The sequence below is a fragment of the Sturnus vulgaris genome, chromosome 9 (assembly GCF_052056855.1).
Source record: "Sturnus vulgaris isolate bStuVul1 chromosome 9, bStuVul1.hap1, whole genome shotgun sequence".
In the NCBI taxonomy this organism is placed as follows: domain Eukaryota; kingdom Metazoa; phylum Chordata; class Aves; order Passeriformes; family Sturnidae; genus Sturnus; species Sturnus vulgaris.
The window spans coordinates 27,223,775-27,241,249 of NC_142251.1; the positions used below are offsets into that span (position 1 = coordinate 27,223,775).

The 17,475-nt window shown below is 57.6% G+C and overlaps 1 protein-coding gene across 1 annotated transcript; it reads right to left on the bottom strand.

Annotated features, from left to right (window-relative positions):
- Nucleotides 1–7,491: 7,491 nt before the first annotated feature.
- CRIP1 (cysteine rich protein 1) lies at nucleotides 7,492–11,284 on the bottom strand. Its single transcript, XM_014874803.2, has 5 exons — nucleotides 11,147–11,284; nucleotides 8,438–8,532; nucleotides 8,288–8,345; nucleotides 8,125–8,172; nucleotides 7,492–7,836 (listed from the first exon to the last, which is right to left on the bottom strand). The coding sequence occupies exons 1-4, from the start codon at nucleotides 11,184–11,186 to the stop codon at nucleotides 8,132–8,134; spliced, it is 234 nt and encodes a 77-aa protein (XP_014730289.1). The 5' UTR covers nucleotides 11,187–11,284; the 3' UTR covers nucleotides 7,492–7,836; nucleotides 8,125–8,131.
- Nucleotides 11,285–17,475: the final 6,191 nt, after the last annotated feature.

A 17,475-nucleotide genomic window follows, 5' to 3' on the forward strand; every position in this document is an offset into this window, starting at 1 on the left:
TGATCCCACTGCTGCCGCCGATCCCGGCACCGGCAGGAGCGCCCTTTCCGGGCTGCCCGCCCGAGCCAGCGCCCCCTGCCCGCGGGGAGGGAGAACTGCGGGCGCGCCAGCCCTGCCTGTCGCCCTGCATGTGCCTGGGTGTCCCTGGATATACCTGGATATGTCTGGATGTATCTGGGTGTCCCTGGATGTCCCTGGGTGTACCTGGGCCCACCTGGATGTCCCTGGAGGTCCCTGGATGTCCCTGGATATACCTGGGTGTCCCTGGATATGTCTGGATGTATCTGGGTGTCCCTGGATGTCCCTGGGTGTACCTGGGCCCACCTGGAGGTCCCTGGATGTCCCTGGATATACCTGGGTGTCCCTGGATATGTCTGGATGTATCTGGGTGTCCCTGGATGTGCCTGGGTGTGCCTGGGTGTACCTGCATCTGGGTGTCCTTGCATCTCCTTGGATGTCCCTGGTGTACTTGGATGTACCTGGGTGTCCCTGGATGTCCCTGCAGCTCCCTTCATCTCCCTGGATGTCCCTGCATCTCCCTTCATCTCCCTGGATGTACCTGGGTATCTCTGGATGTCCCCGGATGTATCTGGGTGTCCCTGGATCTCCCTGGATGTCTCTGGATCACCCTGCATCTCCCTGCATGTCCCTGCATCTCTCTGGATGTCCCCACATCTCCCAGACCACCGATGGACCCGACGCTGATTCCACCTGCTCTGGTGGCTCAGGGCACAGAGGGCTCCTGGTCCCCCTGGGCATTACCCCACACATGTCACCTCCCTGAGCCATGGACGTGCCTCCTGCCCTGCCAAAAACCCTGGGGAAGCCCTGTGAGCCTCCTCCACCCTTCCTGGTGGACAGAGCTGTTGCAAAACCCAGCTTTGGCTCATGGAAAGACACAGGTCTGCTGCAGTCAGAAAGCTCCTGGGATGATGGGAGAGCAGGGTTTGGCACAGCAGCTCTGTGGATATTCCTGCCTGCCTCTTGCTCTGTGGGTGTGATGCAGCCAGCTCGGGTCCCTGGGAATATAAACCCAGAAAGAAACAATCCCAGGGATTAATCCTCGGTGGGGAGAAATGGAGTGCTGTTCGGGAGAAGCCTAAATCCATCCATGATCAGGATTTACAAAAATCTGGCGCAGAGCTGGATTCCTGCAGTGGCTTTGCAGAGGGAGCACAGCTGCTCTGTGCCAGGGACACGGCTCTGCTCTGCCAGCACCACGGGGATCCTGCCTGTGCCTGGACATGAGACCTGCTGGAAGCCCCCCCGATGGCTGCTTGGCCACTTCCCCAGTTCACAGCCCATTTAATGTGCTCGCTGTGGCTCTGGTGTGATGCCTTTGCTTCTTTTTCCACCACTATCTGAACAACGTGAAGCAACACGTGAAATTCCTTCCCGCTACAGAACGGGCTCCTGCAGCCAAATGGCTGCTCACAATGAGGAGAGAAATCCCAGTGGTCCAAAGAGACCTCCAGCCAGCATGAACTGTGGCTGCACTCTCTCCCTCCTTGCTCCCCTCCTGCCTCCCAGCCCTTCCCAGTGCTGAGCGCTGCTTTAGAGCTCTCCCAGTCCTGTGGATCCTGGCTCCTGCTCCAGCCAGCCCTGAAAGGACCCCTGGGTGTGAGTTATCCAGGCTTAAGGATTTTTAAAATATCTTCTCTAGCAGCTGTTGTCTCACATCCTCCTTTCCTAATGGCCTGGAAAGCATTTTCCTTATCCCTCGTCCAGTTCTAGCTCAGCAATCTGTATCCACTTCTTTGCTCTCCTGCCTAACAGGCTTGGCATTCCCACATGGTTCCTTGCCTTGGGTTTCCAGCAGCCCATAAAGTCCATTTTTTATTGACCAGAGCCTTATCAAACTGGGACAACCCTCTGCTGTCTTTGGCATCCTCCTTGGCTTTCCATGCCTTGCTGCTATCGGGTGCTGTCTGCTCCCTCCATGACACATCTCTTGTCTATTTTCCCGTCCCTGCTGCAGTCTCCAGGCAGGAGGACCTTCAGCTGCAGCCAATTTCCTGTGTTTTCTTGACCACTCCATAAACCCAGCTCAAAGTTATCCCTGTCCCCACACACATTCCTCTGTCTGGGCTTTTCCTCCCCAGGGCAGCTGCCGAGACAAGGGCTCTCCTGCACGGCCCAGTGCACGCACAGTGAGTGGTTCTGTCCATCCCCCTCCTCTGGGCTCCTGTCCTGCAGCCAACACCCCCAGGCCAGTGAAATCACCACTCAGCAGCTGGGACTCACACCATCCCAGCACACTCTCCATTCTGCTGGCCAAACCATCCCCATGGCATCTCAGCACAGAGCTGGCCGCCCTGCTGGCCAGCATCCCCTGGTCCCTTGCCCCATGGGCTCAGCCAGCACAGGACTCCTGGCACTGTGCAGGGCTGGCACTTGCCCACAGGCAAGCTGGAGGCCAGGCAGACCATCCCAGGCTCTCTGGCACAGCACAGCACTCAGTGCCAGCTGCCAGACCCCACTTATCTGCTCTGCTGGCTGTTCCCAGGCTGGAGAAGCCCAGGGGAAGGTGATGTTTTCCTGCTGCAGAGCTGGATTGTGTTCTAGGGACAGACAGAGGAGGTGACATTGTGACAGCCCCCAGCGTGCTGTGCCAGCAGGGATGGCCATGGGACCACACTGGCAGCAGAGCCCTGCTCACCCTGGCCACTGTCACCTCCACTCTCCCAGGCAATAGCATCCTGGCAGATGGAAAGCAGCAATGGCTGGCTGGCACCAGCACACAGCCCTGATGTCATTGTGGAGATTGGAAGCCTCTCTATAAAAAGGAAGCAGGACAGAGCTGGTTTATCAGCTGTCCCCTGGCTCCCGGGCACTGAGGCACATTCAGGGCCAGCATGGCAGCGGGAACCACGATGGGAAGGGAAAATCCAGGCATGTTCTGAGGGGCCAGGGATGCTTTAGCAGGGAGAGGCCACTGGACTTTGCCCTCTGGGGTTCCTGGGCCCACGTGGTGCCACATGGCCACACTGACACTGTTTTGTGCCAGCTGAAGTAATTTCCACGCTGGGTGACTCATGGATGCCTGTTTGCCCCCGTGCCATGGCAGCTGGCCACCCCACACACCCTGCTGTGTGCCAGGGGTGGTGACAGCAGCGCTGTCCCATTGCCTCATGCCGATTGTATGTGATAGCAGCCACCCCAGCACAGCTCCTGCTGTCACCTCTCTGCCAAGGGGACGGTGTGAGCTCTCCTCCTTGATCACAAACAGCTCCTTTGGTCTTTTGGGGGTTTTTCCTTGGTGCTTTTATCCCCGTGAAGGCGTGGGTGGGAGCCAGCCTGTCTCCTGGCTGGGAATCATCACTTCCCACGCTCCACCACCGCCAGCTGGGGTGGCCAGAGCTCCTCACCTCTCTCCTTGCCCTCTCCTTTCCCCCTCCTCCCTGCAGAGCAGAGCACAGCTTCCCTCCCTGCCCCTGCCTGCTCCAGGGAGGCTTGAGCAGCTCAGGCAGGCTGCACCATCTTCCAAATATTTCCAGCTCCTTCCCAGCCCTTTTATACTCTCCCCTCACTGGGATATCAGGTTAAGCAGAGTGGGGAAAGCAGAGTGGGAAAAGCATCACCTGGCATGGCCGTGATGCTGGCAGAAAGGAGCCAAGCAAGCACAGGGCAGTGAGCAGGGATTGCCTGCACACATGGGCTCCACAAATGCTCCAGTGCAGGTTTCCCTGGACACACACGGTTAGTCAGCAGCAGCCCCGTGTGTGGGCTGTAGCACCAAAATTCAAGGTCAGCTCCCAGCAGCTGGATTCTAAAGAGAGGTGTTGGTGTTTCAGGCCCTCTGATGCAAGGCTTTCAGTATGATAAGTGAGTTATGAAGGATTAGAAATGAGAATTAGAAATGAATCTGAAGTCTCAGCAACTCTTTTCAGGAGTTTCACCCTTTTTACTTTAATAGCCAAGTTCCTCTGCATAGAGGGAAACTCCCTCTGACCTCCTCCCCCAGGGCCTTTTAACACAACGCTCACCAAAAGAAGACAGAGGCTTCAGTGGAAAGTCCTTGCACCCTTCCCTCTTGGAAACTCTCCCTGTTTCGTTGAAAATAACATAAGAGGTGTGAAAGTAAAATTCAGCTCTGGGTGCCTGATGCCAGCTTTTCTGCTTCCGCTCCTTGCTTGGGCAAGGACCTGGCAAACACCCCCAGGGCTTTTCTCCAGCACTGCATCCAGCAGCAGGAATGGGTGAGAGCAGAGCCCTGCTCTCCCTGCTCCCTAGCTAGAGCTCATTTCCCAGTGCCTCAGTCCATGGTCCCATTCACTTCTCCTTACACCCAGGCTGTCACACCGAGTCACTCTGCCTTCAGTATCTTCAGTGTTTGCTGGGGGTGTTGCTCCCCACCAGAATCAAGGTTTGACCCCCCGTTTTTCACCTCTGCAGAGCTGTTTCCGTTGCTGACATGGGGGTTCCCCAAACCACAGCTTTGTGGAGCTGCACGGGAAGTCCCATCTCACCCCGCGATCTGGCACAGCTCCTGTGCCTGACATCAGCTGCACCTCCCTCCTGCCACACTGCCTGCACAGCAAGGCAGAGCTCTGAGGCCTGAGGAGATGGGCTGACACTTTTTTGACCTAAAAAGAGCTTCTTGAGCTTAACACAAAGCAGCCCTAAAAGTCCTTGATACCACCCAGCCACAGCCTGGTTTTTCATCCCTATGAGCTCTGCACAGCAAAGAGCAGGAAGCCCTTGCAGCCACAGCCCCTGGGCCACCCTCCCCCAGCCAGAGGCTGCACAGATGGGACACAAAACCACCTCAGGGGAAGTGGTAGAAGTGTCACATCGGTGTCCCCATCAGTGCTGGCAGGAGAGGGTGAGTCGGGACACCACTAAACCAGCACCCAGCAGATGTTAGTCCAGATGTGACCCGAGGGCTGCAGCCACGCTGCCAGAGCACAGCCCTGTCCATCCCTAAGGATGGACCCTGAGGAGAGCCCTGCTGCAGGGCTTCCAGCCTGAGCTATCCCCTTGCCAGCTGCAGGCCCAGGGAAACATCTGTCCCCTGCTTCAGATGAAAATCTGTCAATGTGTGCTGAGAGGAGGATGTGGGCTCAGATGACCCTCACTGGCCACTGTGCCCCCAGAGCTGAAGGGACCCCCTCACCTTTGTGCTCCCCTCTCCTTTTCTCTTTTGTACACAAAGCCACAAAGCCAGGATGGGGAGCAGCAGCAGTTAACTTTCTAAACCCATCCTGTTTTCTGTCTTTGCCAAAATCTCTTCTGCTTCCCTACCCAGGGCTCGCCCACACCCAGCTGCCAGAGGAACTGTGATGTTGTTTGTTTTTTTGTCACAGTGATGAAGTGTTTATAGCAACTATCACTCCACAACCCACGGACTGATCTCAGCCCAAGCTTAGGAAATAACGGCAGAGGAAGCACAGCCCCTTTCTTCAGGGTCACCAACGGTGGAGTTTCAGGTCACCCAAGCAGGGAAGTTTTGTGCTGGCCATCACCACGCTGTAAATCACCCAACAATTTTGCTGTCCCAGACGGGCAGAAAGCTGGGATTTGCCCTGAGCACCTCGCTCTCCCTGCTGCAGGAGCATCACCACGCTGGGAGGGAAGGGACCATTCCTGCCTGTCCCAAGCTCCCACCAAGGCTCAGAACCAAAAGCATCACAGATGAGAGGCCCTGCAAACCACACTGTCTGTGCAGTCACACTCCAGGCCAGGAGATTTACTGTTCCAGAGGAGAAAAGGTTGTGTCTGCTGCCTGCCCACCTCCCTGGCGCTGCTGAGCCTCACTGAGCATCCAGGGGAGGCCTGGCTCAGGCGTGGATTTCCTCTCCAAATGAGATACAGCTGTTCCTGCTTCCTCCCCAAAGACCAAAGCAAGTTTTTAAAAAATCAATTTATCGTATATTTTCTTTGACCAAGGCTTCTTGTGGATGTGACCTGTGCCTGAACTGCCCAACCTCACAGCAGCAAGGCTGGATCAGTGGCTTGTACAAGCACAGCTCTTGGAGAGGAATGGAATATCCCAGAAGAAAGTCCTGGGGCTAAAAGCCATCTCAGTGGGAGCTCTTACTGTGGGGCAAGCAGAAAAACAGGGCTCTAGGAAGGAGATTTTGGCAGTCAGTACCAAGGGCTTGTCCCCCTGTTTTTTAACACACACATCTATTCCCCTCTGCAGCACAGAGTGAGGCTCCTGCAGGAGCAGGCTTAGCTGCAGCTGCACAGACCTGGCATAGCTCAGTTCCTACATCCCTGCCTGCACCCTGGACAGGGAAAGGTGTCCCCAGCCACCACAAGTACACAGGGACCGAAGCAAAAGGGATCCTTGGGCAGGACATAGCAAACAGCAGCACTCAGCAAACACTGCCAGTGAAAAGGGCTGGCACTTGAAGGGCTGGATCACCCCCTGTGCAGCCCCTGCTTTTCCATACCTCTCACTGGTTCCTTCCTCATCCCTGCTGGCTGCACTGCTTCTGAAATTTTAGTGCAGGTCCCTGGTGGGAAGGACCCTGAGCCCGATCCACGGCTCCTTTTCCCAGCTGGACACGCTTATGCAAATCCCCAGGACGACAAGGCTTGTGTTTGCCAATGCCTGAGGGAGAACACTATCTCAGTGGCAGGCTGCTGAGATTATATCACTGCTTTGCTTTGAAGTCAGCTGGCAGGGGAAAGCCATGTCCCAGTGCCCCAGAGGCAGGCTGGCAGAGAGGGATGATGTGGATGGCCAGGAGGCACGGGATCATGGATGCTGGCACCCTTGGGACGCTGCTGGCACAGGCAGCAGTGGGAGCAGGAGGTCCCTACGAGCCCTGGAAGGCTGATGACAGCCCAGCAGCAATAGCCAGGGTTTGCCTTTGACACAGACTCCTGCGTTTGTTGTGCTGTGGGGTGGGAAGTGAGGCAGCGCCTTGCAGCACCAAGCAAGTTTTAATTGGGAGTTTTAAGATGCTTATCAGATCAGGCTGCTCCTGACACCGAGGATTTTGACACTGGACATGTGTCTCTGAGCCCTGAGGGGTTTGGCCAAGTCCCAGGAAGGCTGATGTGACAGAAAAATGCAGAACAGCCTCTAAGGAAATGCGTGCAAAAACTGTAGACAAAAATATCCCAGTGGGTGATGAGATATCTCTGAATATGTAAATGGAGTCGTTCAGGTTAGGGAAAGGCATGGTTAAGAAACCGTTTTAGGAACATTCCTCAAGCTGACATCTTTGACATCTGTCAGTGCCGTTTTTCCAGCGGGACAAAAAGATTGAAACATGAAAGAGCAAAGCTCTTGTGAGCCAGCTCTTGCTTTCTTGGCCTTTTCATGGGGCTGCTCACATCAAAAGCAGCAAGTACCAGGTTGTCCCTGTGATGTGATATCAATCCCCTCCCAGCAAGGCCCCTCCCTGCCCCAGCTGAGGGCACTGGGGCCATCACACAGCGTGGGGCTCAACCCAAAAGCCACGGGGACATCAAGGGGCACTTCACAGGTGGATCCCGTGAGATTCCCACCACAGAGAGCACTGCTGCTACACGAGGGAAGCATCTTTTCATTTATTAAAGACTGAGAATACAACTGTGGGCCCGGCCACGAGAGCTGGATGCCTGAAGCAGAGCTGGGTTTTGGCTGCAAGGGCGCGGTCTCCTCTCCAGGCAGCCTCCAGCAGTATCAGCCAAATTTCCTACCCAGCAGGGCAACCCAAAGTCCCCACCCTGGCAGAACTCCATCTGGAGCACAGCCTCTCTCCACACCAGCCCAGCCTTGGTTACTTATTGCTTGGAAAGTGCTAGTCTAGTAGAGGGTGAATCAAAAACAAGAATGCATGTCTGTTGCCGTGTGTCTGTGCTGTCCTCACGCTGTGCTGGGAACCCTGGACATCAGACCTGGAGAGGGATGGAAGAGAGGAGTGGATGAAGTCAGGCTGGGCTGGCAGCAGAGATATCCCAGTGCTCCAGGACAGATCCTGTCTTTGCCAATGTTTTGCCAGCAATAGCCTTTGGCATCTGCTACTGGAGCCAAGAGGGTGCTGACAGCCAGCTGGGGCTGGTGCAGAGGAGCTCTGAGTCCCAGCCAGCCCAAAATGATGCTGTGGCAGGCTTGCCTTCCCCACTGGCCTCCCAGCCAGCCCGTGGAGCCAGAGACAGGAGGGGAGCTCCGGGGCAAGCACCAACCTGAGGTTTATTTGAACGTGTGGCTCTCAGCTCCTCCCCGGCCGAACCCTGCAAGAGATGGAGATGGGTCAGCTCAGCATGGCACACTGAGGGCTGGAGCTTGCCAAGACACAGGAGCCCGCAGCCCCCTCAGTCCCTCCACGACCCCACCACAGGTACCCACCTTTGGGCCCGAACAAGGCAGCGTAGCAGGGGTGGTTGCAGTAGGGTTTGCCATCGTGCTGCAGGGAGAGACAGAGAGCATCAGCCTCACCTCTGCTTGTGCCAGCCCTCAGCTGCAGGGCACAGGCACCTCCTGGGCAGCCAAGCTCACCTCTGCATGGCCTCCAGACGTCAGGGTCTTGTTACACTTCTCACATCTCAAGCAGGGCCGGTGCCAGTCCTTCCCCAGAGAAGTCACCTTCTCGGCTGCCATGGAAAGCAGGTGGGTTAGCTGAGGCACTGAACGGGCACAAGGGAGTTTTGGCAGATTGGTTGCCTTGCTGCCAACCCTAGGGAGGACATTTTGGGGCATTTTCTCAAGTCGGGGCACTGTGTTCAAACCCAAGTGTGCACACACAGTGCCACGCACATCAGGAACACAGTGCTGGGGTGAGCATGGCTGCACCCACGAGGCTGGACTGACTTCTGAGGATCTCCCTCCTTCCAGCATCAGCCTGCAAGGGGATTCATTTCTCCCCAGTGAGCTGGAGCCCAAGAAATCACTGAAGTTGGCAGGGGTGAAAGGGGATGCTGGCAAGGATTGGGAGGCAAAGCCATTGCCACACCCTGCCAACACAGACCAGTCCCCTGCAGCCACAGCTCGGATTCTGCTGGCACCACGGCAAACCAGAGCAGAGCCGGAGCCAGCCCTGGGAGGGACAACATCCTGGAGCCAGGACCTGTTTATGGAGAGAGGGGGGAGCACAGGGCCCCTTTTAATTGGAGCACAGCAGGGGAGAAGGGTATTTTCTGTGCTCTCTTCATATTGGCAGCCGAGCTCCTGGGAATTTATTAAGTGATTAAACAGAGCTGTCCACAGGAATCGTGTCAGAGCCGGGTCTGAACATTGTCCCCATGCCTGCAAATGGGACCAAGCCAGTGTGGGTAGTGCATGCCCTGGGGCAGCCTGAAGCACCTCTTTGCAGTCCAAATATGCCCACGAGAGGCTGTGCAAGGAGCAAGCTGGTGGCTGCAGAGGTGGCAGCGGGGGCAGTGCCCAAATGTCACAAGGCAGCCCTGCTGCCATTCCCCAGTGGCACAAAGGGCCTCCTGTGCCTGCAGCCTGGCAGGAGCAGCAGTGTCCTCCCCCTGGGTGCCCCTAGGAGCCCGATCCTGGCCCGGGGCAGGACTCTCCTATCACAGGGAGCACAGCCTCCCCAGCTCTTGCACACGCATTTGCACCAACTCTCGGGCAGGAGCTCTGCTAAGGCTCTTTACAGCTCTCAGGCAAGAAGGCAAAATTGCTGCACACCTCATCCCAGTCCTCTCAGCATCACCTCCTCCCCACCTCTGCTCTCTACAGATTTAGCCCAGAGCAGCCCGAGGCACACCCAAGCAGGATCGCCAGGCTCTGAAATTCTCAGGGTGCCCCAGAGCCAGGATTGCTCTGCCTCTCTGCCAGCTCTCTGGATAATCTGCAGGCACACAAATCAGGCATCCAGCTTGGTCCTCCGGCAGCCTTTGAACCCTCCTGAGCCTCTGCATCAACATTTCGTAGTAAGTGCAGGCGTGATAAGCACAAGGTCAAACCCCTCCTTGGCCAAACGCTGCCTGCCCAGCTCCTCCACGGCCACACCTGCGGGCACAGCACACCCAGCTCACCCCAACCAGGCTGGCACAGACCACAGGGAAAGGCACACGCTGCCACCAGCACCTTGGTGGCTCCTGGTGTCAAAGCTCACAGGTAAATTAGGCACGCCAGCACCCTGAGTCACAGGAACTGCATTGTGCCAAAACTCCCATCCCAAAGCCTGGCTGTGAGCAGTGAGTTCAAGGCAAAGCAAAGTTGCCCACAGCAGGAACCACAGCCCCAGCACACTTCCTGGGATGGGCATTGCTAAGAGGCACAGAGAGCAGCAAACAGGTGGGGCACGGGCACCAGCAGAGCAGAAATAAAGCAGAGAAAGAAGTCAGTGATGGGGTTCCAGACCCCTCATCTCCAGTAAATTAGAAAACAGGGAGTGCCTCTAAGCTGCTCCCAGCAAACCCCCTCGAGTTCAGCTACGCCAGGTAGTGGAGAGTTCTGGCAGAGGAACATGCCTGTTCCAAAAAGCTGAGAGCAAAGTGAGAGGCTCAAACTCCACAAATGCTCTCAGATAGGACAGCAGGTCCATGGCCCCAGAAGGGGCAGGAGCTCTGTGGCCCCAGTTTGGAGGGAAGACATCTGCAGGAAGCCCAGCAGCAGACAGCAGCCCAACGAGGCTCACAGCTACCCTGCAACAGCAGCTTAAAAATAACACCCAGAGGTGTCATCCTGCTGTGCTGAACCACCAGAACAAGGCGTGGGCGACCCACCGGCCCAGTCACTTGCTCGAGGGCAGGATTTACCATCGGGAAGGTGTTTGCTTCACCTGCCCAGGCTTTCAGAGCAGCCAGCTTTACCAGCTGGGCCTTTGGGCTCCAGACTGGCTCAGGGCTGTGGGCTGTGCTGGATGGAAGTGGGGCTGGGCTCCCATCTGGAATCACCCAGCGGTGATCTGGAGTCACCCAGCACTGATCTGGAATTACCCAGTGCTAATGTGGAATCACCCGGTGCTGATCTGGAATCACCCAGCACTGATCTGGAATCACCCAGCGCTGATCTGGAGTCACCCAGTGCAGATCTGCAGTCACCCAGTGCAACCCGCACCTCCTCGGGGGTGGATCTATAGCATCACCCACCCGGGGCACCCTGGGGACCCGCAGCGCAGCAGGGCTGAGCAGCTTTGGGACACCGCAGGGATTTGCAGAGATGGGGTGCGCAGTATAGGACGCACAGCCCCGCATCGGTGCCGACAAGTGCCGAGGTTGGGGCAGCCGGGGAGGGGCAGGGAGCCCTTACCGAAGTAGACCTCCTTCTGGCAGCGGGGACACTTGGGCATGCTGGCGGCTCGGCTGGGCTCGGCTCTCGGCTCGCCCCGGCTCTGGGATGCTCCACGCCGGCCCCGCCGAAGTCACTGCTCGCCCGCCCCGCCCCGGCCCGCCCAGCGCCGCCCAGATGTGCGCCCCGCCCCGCCCAGATGTGCCGCTGGAGGACACCGCCCGGGGCACGGCCCTGCCCGGGCTGCCGAGACGGGGTCCTGCACCCCTTCCAGCCCTACACCTCCCGCGTCCCTTTCCCCCTGCGCTCCCTCCACCTTACACCCACACCCCGCGGCCCCGAGCTCCGCTGCCCCCCATCCCACAGCCCTGTCCCCTCTGCAGCCCGGCCCTGCCCACGCTGGTGGCCCAGGGCGGAGCTGCGATTGGCACCTGTCAATTAATTAGCCACAATCCCTGATAAAGTTTCACGGGATGCTGCCCACCTGGCCTCACCCATGTTTTTTTCCCAAGGGAGTGTAAAACTCGACCCTCAGAGAGAATCTCCTGCCCATGGGGAATTTTGGGGTGTGGGATGAACTGTAAACCCCCCCCCGTCCCGCCTTGTCGCAGGACATTGGGAATGGCGTGGGCGCGGCACATGGCTCCAGCCAGCCCATCTGTGTCACTGACTTTGTCATTTTATTAGGAGGGAGGACTTGCTGTTCCTTTGTGCTTGGCTGTGAAGGAAATGAAAAGCCTATCCAAAGGTCTGTTTTGTATGAAACAATCCTCCCCAGGGCACGTTGCTGTGCTGGAAAGGTCAGGAGGGCTTGTGAAAGCCAGCGCCAGGACGCCTGGTGACTGCCTCCCGAAATGCGAGGCATCCCTCGCTACAAACAGGGCCCTGCTGACACCGGATCCCACCCGTGGGTGCAGGAGGAGAGGGGGAATTCGCCCAGAGGCGAAGTTCATGTTCGGCTGGGACTGCTTTAGGACCCAGCCCGGCTCCAGCAGCCTCCCCTCCCAGCACGATCCCCCTGCTGATGCTCCCTGCTGCTCCCTGCTGCTGCCGGTGGTCCCTGGCCTTCATCCCACCATCGGCATCCCCAGTGCAGGCTGGGGAGCAGCATCCTGCTCCAAGGGCAGCGCTGGGCTCGGCAGGGTGGGCAGCACCCACACCGGCAGGGTGTCACCGGGAGCAGCTCCTGGCTGGGGCGTGAGTCATGCTGAGATGCTGAGACGGTGTCTTGGAGAATGGGAGGGGAGGCAGACGTGTCCTGCCAGGGCCTCCACCCTGCCTCCTCCCCATTCTTCCTGCCCTGAGGCACCAGTACATGCAGGCATCCATATTTCAGCCATCACATCCCCCTGTACCCAGACACAGCACCCAGCTGGGTTACCCACGCCAGGACCCTTCCCCACACCACCAGGGGTGCAGCCGGCACCCTGATGAAACAGAGGGGACAAGGCACATCCTCTCCCCTCTTCTGGTGGCCCTGCTTGCCGTCCTACACGGTGCCAGGCTGCTTTGGGGCCACTGACTGGCTCGGGCAGAGCCTTCAGCTGCACTCCCTTTTAAGGCAGGTTTTGTGGCGGACAGCAGCTGAAAAGTGCCCTCCTGCAAGTCTCCTCCAGCTGGCCAGCCCTGCTGCAGTCCCCATGGACCACTTGGCCCAGCTCCTCTGTGGCAGGAATGCTCCCACCCCAGCTGGGGCAGCAGGGGCCTCTGCATGGCCCTGCACACCGAGCTGAAGCAGAGCCTGGCTGTCCCCTCCTCTCCGTGTCCCCGTGGACTTTCTGGAGTTTGTTGTGCTCACTCAAGAGAGCAGGCACAGAACCAGGGCCACTGAGCCACAGGATGCTCTCTGCCAGCCCAGGCTGTGTGCCCGCTGGCCCCTCGTGGCTCCTCGATGTCCAGGCTGGCCCTGCTTGGTACCAGAACCCACAGATCTTGGGCTAAGCCCAGCCTGCTTCACGAGGAGTGAGCCAAAGCATGGTGCTGGTGTGCCCTGCAAACCTACGTGGATGCCAGCAAGCCAATCTCAGGGGAAGGCTGCTGTGGGACACAGCCCGGGATCCTGCACACCATGGGAGCTGTGCTGGTCGTGGTCCCCCTGATCAGCAGGCATGCACAGGGCTGGGCCAGTGCAGCAAAGCCATCTGGCAGGGCTGAGAGCCCCAGCAGGGAGGGAGGAAAGGCTACAAGGGCTCCTGGAGCACGGCAGCATCTCCAGGAGCCCCTGGGATGCAGCTCCTTACCCATTTTACAGGGAGTGAGTCCATAAACACTTGGAATGTGGATGTGTGAAACCCATCAGCGCTGTGATGGAGCAGACACTGAGGCCCCACTGTGCTGGAGGGAGCTGGCTGGAAACACTGCAGCAGGCTGGCATCTGAGGTCCCTGCTCCTTCTGCCATCCAGGGTCTCCCCAGGACACAAAACCAAGCTGTGACAGTGTGGGAGCCTTTTGGAGTGGCAGTGAGCAGCAGCGAACTCATCCCTCTGCATTGGGATGCTGGTGCCTACGCACATAGACAAGGTCATCCAGGGGGCAGCCCCAGTGCTGGGCACAGACAGCACCGGGGAGCAGCAGGAGAAGGGCAGGGGTGGTATTTTCAGCAAATCCAGGTCCCACCCAAAGCATCATCCCAAATCAAGGTTCCTAGCCTGACAGGGAAACAGCCCAGGCAGCGCCAAGGGAGAGCAGGCTCTTCAGCAGAGCGGGGCTTTATCTTATCTGCAGACCTTGTTCCAGCTAATTTAACCATTAGACTGAGCATGTCTCAGCTGTCCATGCCCTCTGATAGCAATCTGTGGGTGAGGCTCTATCCTGAAGCATCCGGCGCCAGCGCTCCCCGATGGCATGGCAACAGCCCTGGGAAAACCTGGGCTGTCTCATTTGTTTGTTTGGCTGGGGTTGTTATGGCCAGGGCTATCCCCTCCCTTGGCAAGGGCCAGCACCAGCTCCCCAGCTCCATCTGCGGTGTATTTCGTGCAAGGTGCCTCCAGCCCCCAAGAGTTTCTCGGGCTGCTGGGGCAGAGTTGCGAGTCAGGAGCTCCTGAGTGTGCCAGAGCTGCCTGCCCAAGTATTCCCCTCAAGCATCTTGGCCACCGGTGACTCCTGCAGTAACAACTGGGAAAACCACTGGCATTTTTGCAGGCAGGGCGGTGACATAAGCCAATTTGGGTTTGTTTTGCTGACGCTGAGAGAAAAAAAACAGCAATTTCCGTGGAGCAGACCAGCCCATCTGCCCGGGCAGCAGCTCCAGGCTGCCCCACCTTGCTGGAGTGGGGATGAGGCTTCCACAGCTCTCACAGCCCCCCAGCATCCTTGCACAGAGGGGAGAGGATGCACCAGTGAGGCTGTGACCCAGGGGCCAGTGACACTCCAGTCCAGCATTGTCCCAGCACTGTCACAACTGTGAGTCCTGCAAAATCTCCCTCCCTGCCCACGCTTGTGCAAGTCAAAGGCCCTCTAAGCCAAGACTCTGTTGTAAAATATGCACCACACAGCCCAGCATGGAACTCTAATTTGACAAGAAAATTACAGGATGGCTTGGAACCAGCCTGACAGAAGCTGGGGGGAGCTGCCAGGCGCATGATCCCATCAAAAGGATGGGAGCTGCTCGGCGCACCCTGCAACAGGGGCTGGCGGGCTCTGCCCCCACTCCCCTCCCAGCACCTCCGGATTTGCACGTGGCTAATCCCATTACCAGACAGACAGGAAAACAACGGCACGAAGACGGCTGTCAGGGCGAATTACACCCTGAGGAAAACCTCTGGGATACGTCTTCATGAAGCTGACAGCCCACTCCACTGGCTGGGAGTAATTGTGAGCAAGACAGCAGCAAGAAAGGCCTCCCAGGAGCGGGGGAATTGGGGAAGGGGCTTGGAAAGGGGCACTCTGTGGCTTTGTGGCACACCCACCAGCACGCTGCCACTGCTGCTGGAAAGCCCCAAATAGTTTGAGCCTTGCTGCCACGCCAAAATCTGTGCTCAGTGCCCTTGGGGACACAGTGCACAGCCGCGCTGCCATGGGCACGGGCAATCACATGTCTGCATCCAGTTGAAGTTGTAAAAACGCTGCCAGGCCAGTTCAGGCAGCTGGCTGCCCCCTTGCCAGGTCAGCTCTCACCCTCAGAGGCAGGGTGTGAATTATCATCACGGGTTAATGTGACACTGCACGAGCAATAACAAACACGGACTGAGCGCGCAGGGCTGCACACGTGGGGACACAACGGGGACACGGCTGTGACTTCCAGCCTGGGACAGAAGGCTGTGGCAGCCCTCGTCTGCCTTTCCAAGACTGACAAGATGTGGAAAAATCTCCTCCAATTTCACCCAGGCTCCTCCAGTCTCCCTGAGTACAGTCTGGCCAAAGTCTCCGCTGCCATCTGCTCTTTCCTGCAAGCTTTCCATTAGTGGCAGCCCAAGGAAACCTCTTGGCTAAATCCTGCTGGGGGAGGATTTGGTACATTTTCCTGGCATGGCCTGGCTGTTTCTATTGTGGCTATCAAATGGAGCCAGGATTGTCAAGGAAGCAGAGTCTGCTGCTTTGGAAAGCTGCCTGGTGTCCAGGAGGCATTGCCTCTGCCTGCCAGGGAGATGCACATGGGTGCTGGGGGCTGGCAGGGACCCTGGACACTGCTCAGGGGATGCTCACTGGGGACTCTGCCAGGGATCACCTCCCCAGCCTCCCTGGCAGCACTACTTGCCCTGGGCTGGCCCCAGGCTGTTGACGCCACGCCTTTAATTCCTGGTTAAAAATTCACTGGAGGTGAGGCGAAGGGGTGCAGAAGTGTTTGCTTTCTCTCTGAGCACGCTGCTCGGTGTGGCCATGCCGCGGCAGCGGAGCAGGAAGGTGAAAAGGATGTGACTGCAGTGCTGTGACACCCCCAGGCACGACAGAGGGCCAGGGCAGGGCAGGAGAGGGGAGCAGAGGAGGAGTCCCAGGTTTGCACAGCCATCAGCAGCCTGCACACCTCCATCCATGAGAAAAATCTGGCCATAACAGAAATCCAATTCAGCTAGCCTAGTTCATTCTAGAAAAGAAATAAGCCAGCCCCTAAGTAAGCAGCGATAAGATAGATTTGAACTCAAACAGGAGACCTCAGCCAACCCCAACCAATCCTAAATGCAAACATATCACCAGCTAGAGAGCTAGGTGGTGCTGAGACCACGACCAATCAGTTACTCAAGCAGTTTTGAACCCCCTATAAAAGAGAGTTCAAAACAATAAACCACACAGTTTGTCCCATGATCTCAGTGCCTTGAGTCATGTGTCTGTCTCCAACCCACAACCATGACCAGCAGCCTGCCCCAGGGCACTCCAGGAACCCCCTGAGCTCCCCAGGATGATTCCCAGCTCTCACCCTACCTGAAAACCTACAGGCTGATGCAGATCTCTGCCTGCATCCTGGGATGTTCCCTGGGATGCCCCCAGACAGCAGAGCTGGTGAGGAGGAGCCAGCAGCACCCTCCCTCCCCAGTGTCACAGCCAGAGCCTGCACCAGCAGCTCTTCCTGCCCAGGGCACTGCACTGGCACAGGGGGGTTTACAGCCCAAATCCTTCTCCTCTGCTTGGTTTTGTGCCATTCCTTCTCCTTCAGCCCTGCAGGGTCTCCTACGCTCTCTGCCAATTCTTTAACCTGCCCCTGGGACCAAGCCAAAGCTCAGCCAGGCCAGGGAGAGCCCCTCTGCCCACTCAGGGAGTAGCTGAGCCAGCTCTTGGCCCCGTGGAAACAAGCTGTGCTTACTGGGTCACTTTTAATATCCCATCTTAAATCACATCTTCCAGCACTTCATCCCTCTTGGCTCCTGTTTATTGACTTCCCACCAAATGCTTTAAATCTGTCTGGCTTCCCTGCCTGGCTGTGCTGCTCTGGCCCCCAGCATCCCAGAGCCATCCTGTCCTGCCATTTCCCTGCATTCCAGGACCCTCCAAACCACGATGGACTGGCTCAGACATACCCAGGGCTGCCCTCATCATTCCTACCCCTATGAGTCCATTCCTGGTGTTTTCCATGTGTGCTGTTCCTCTCCAGGAGCAGCCTTTGTGCACTCTCCATCCCTTCTGTGAGTGATGAAGGATGGCACAAGCTGTGCAGTCCCTTTTCTGGTGGCACAGGAGCCCTCAGCCTTGTGTTGAGAAGCACCACTAGGTGACAATCCTGCTCCTCCTGCAGCCTGGGGACACCCAGGCTGGCACCCATCACCCAGATTGCCCTCAGAAGAGTCTGAAAAGCTGGTGAGTTCTCTGCTAAGCTCCCAGGTTTCCTGGGAGCCAGCAAGTGAAGTGGCCCAGGACAAATTCACAAGCCTTGGGGGATTTCCAAGCAAAGCTGCATCCACTTTGTTCTCTATTTTCA

Bases quoted from the DNA above. Each gene is read 5' to 3' on its own strand.
- CRIP1 (XM_014874803.2), bottom strand. From the start codon at position 11,186: ATGCCCAAGTGTCCCCGCTGCCAGAAGGAGGTCTACTTCG. The intron at 8,346-8,437 runs GTGAGCTTGGCT...CTCTCCCTGCAG, and splicing joins CGTCTGGAGGCCATGCAGAG to CACGATGGCAAACCCTACTG. The intron at 8,173-8,287 runs GTGGGTACCTGT...CATCTCTTGCAG, and splicing joins TGCCTTGTTCGGGCCCAAAG to GGTTCGGCCGGGGAGGAGCT.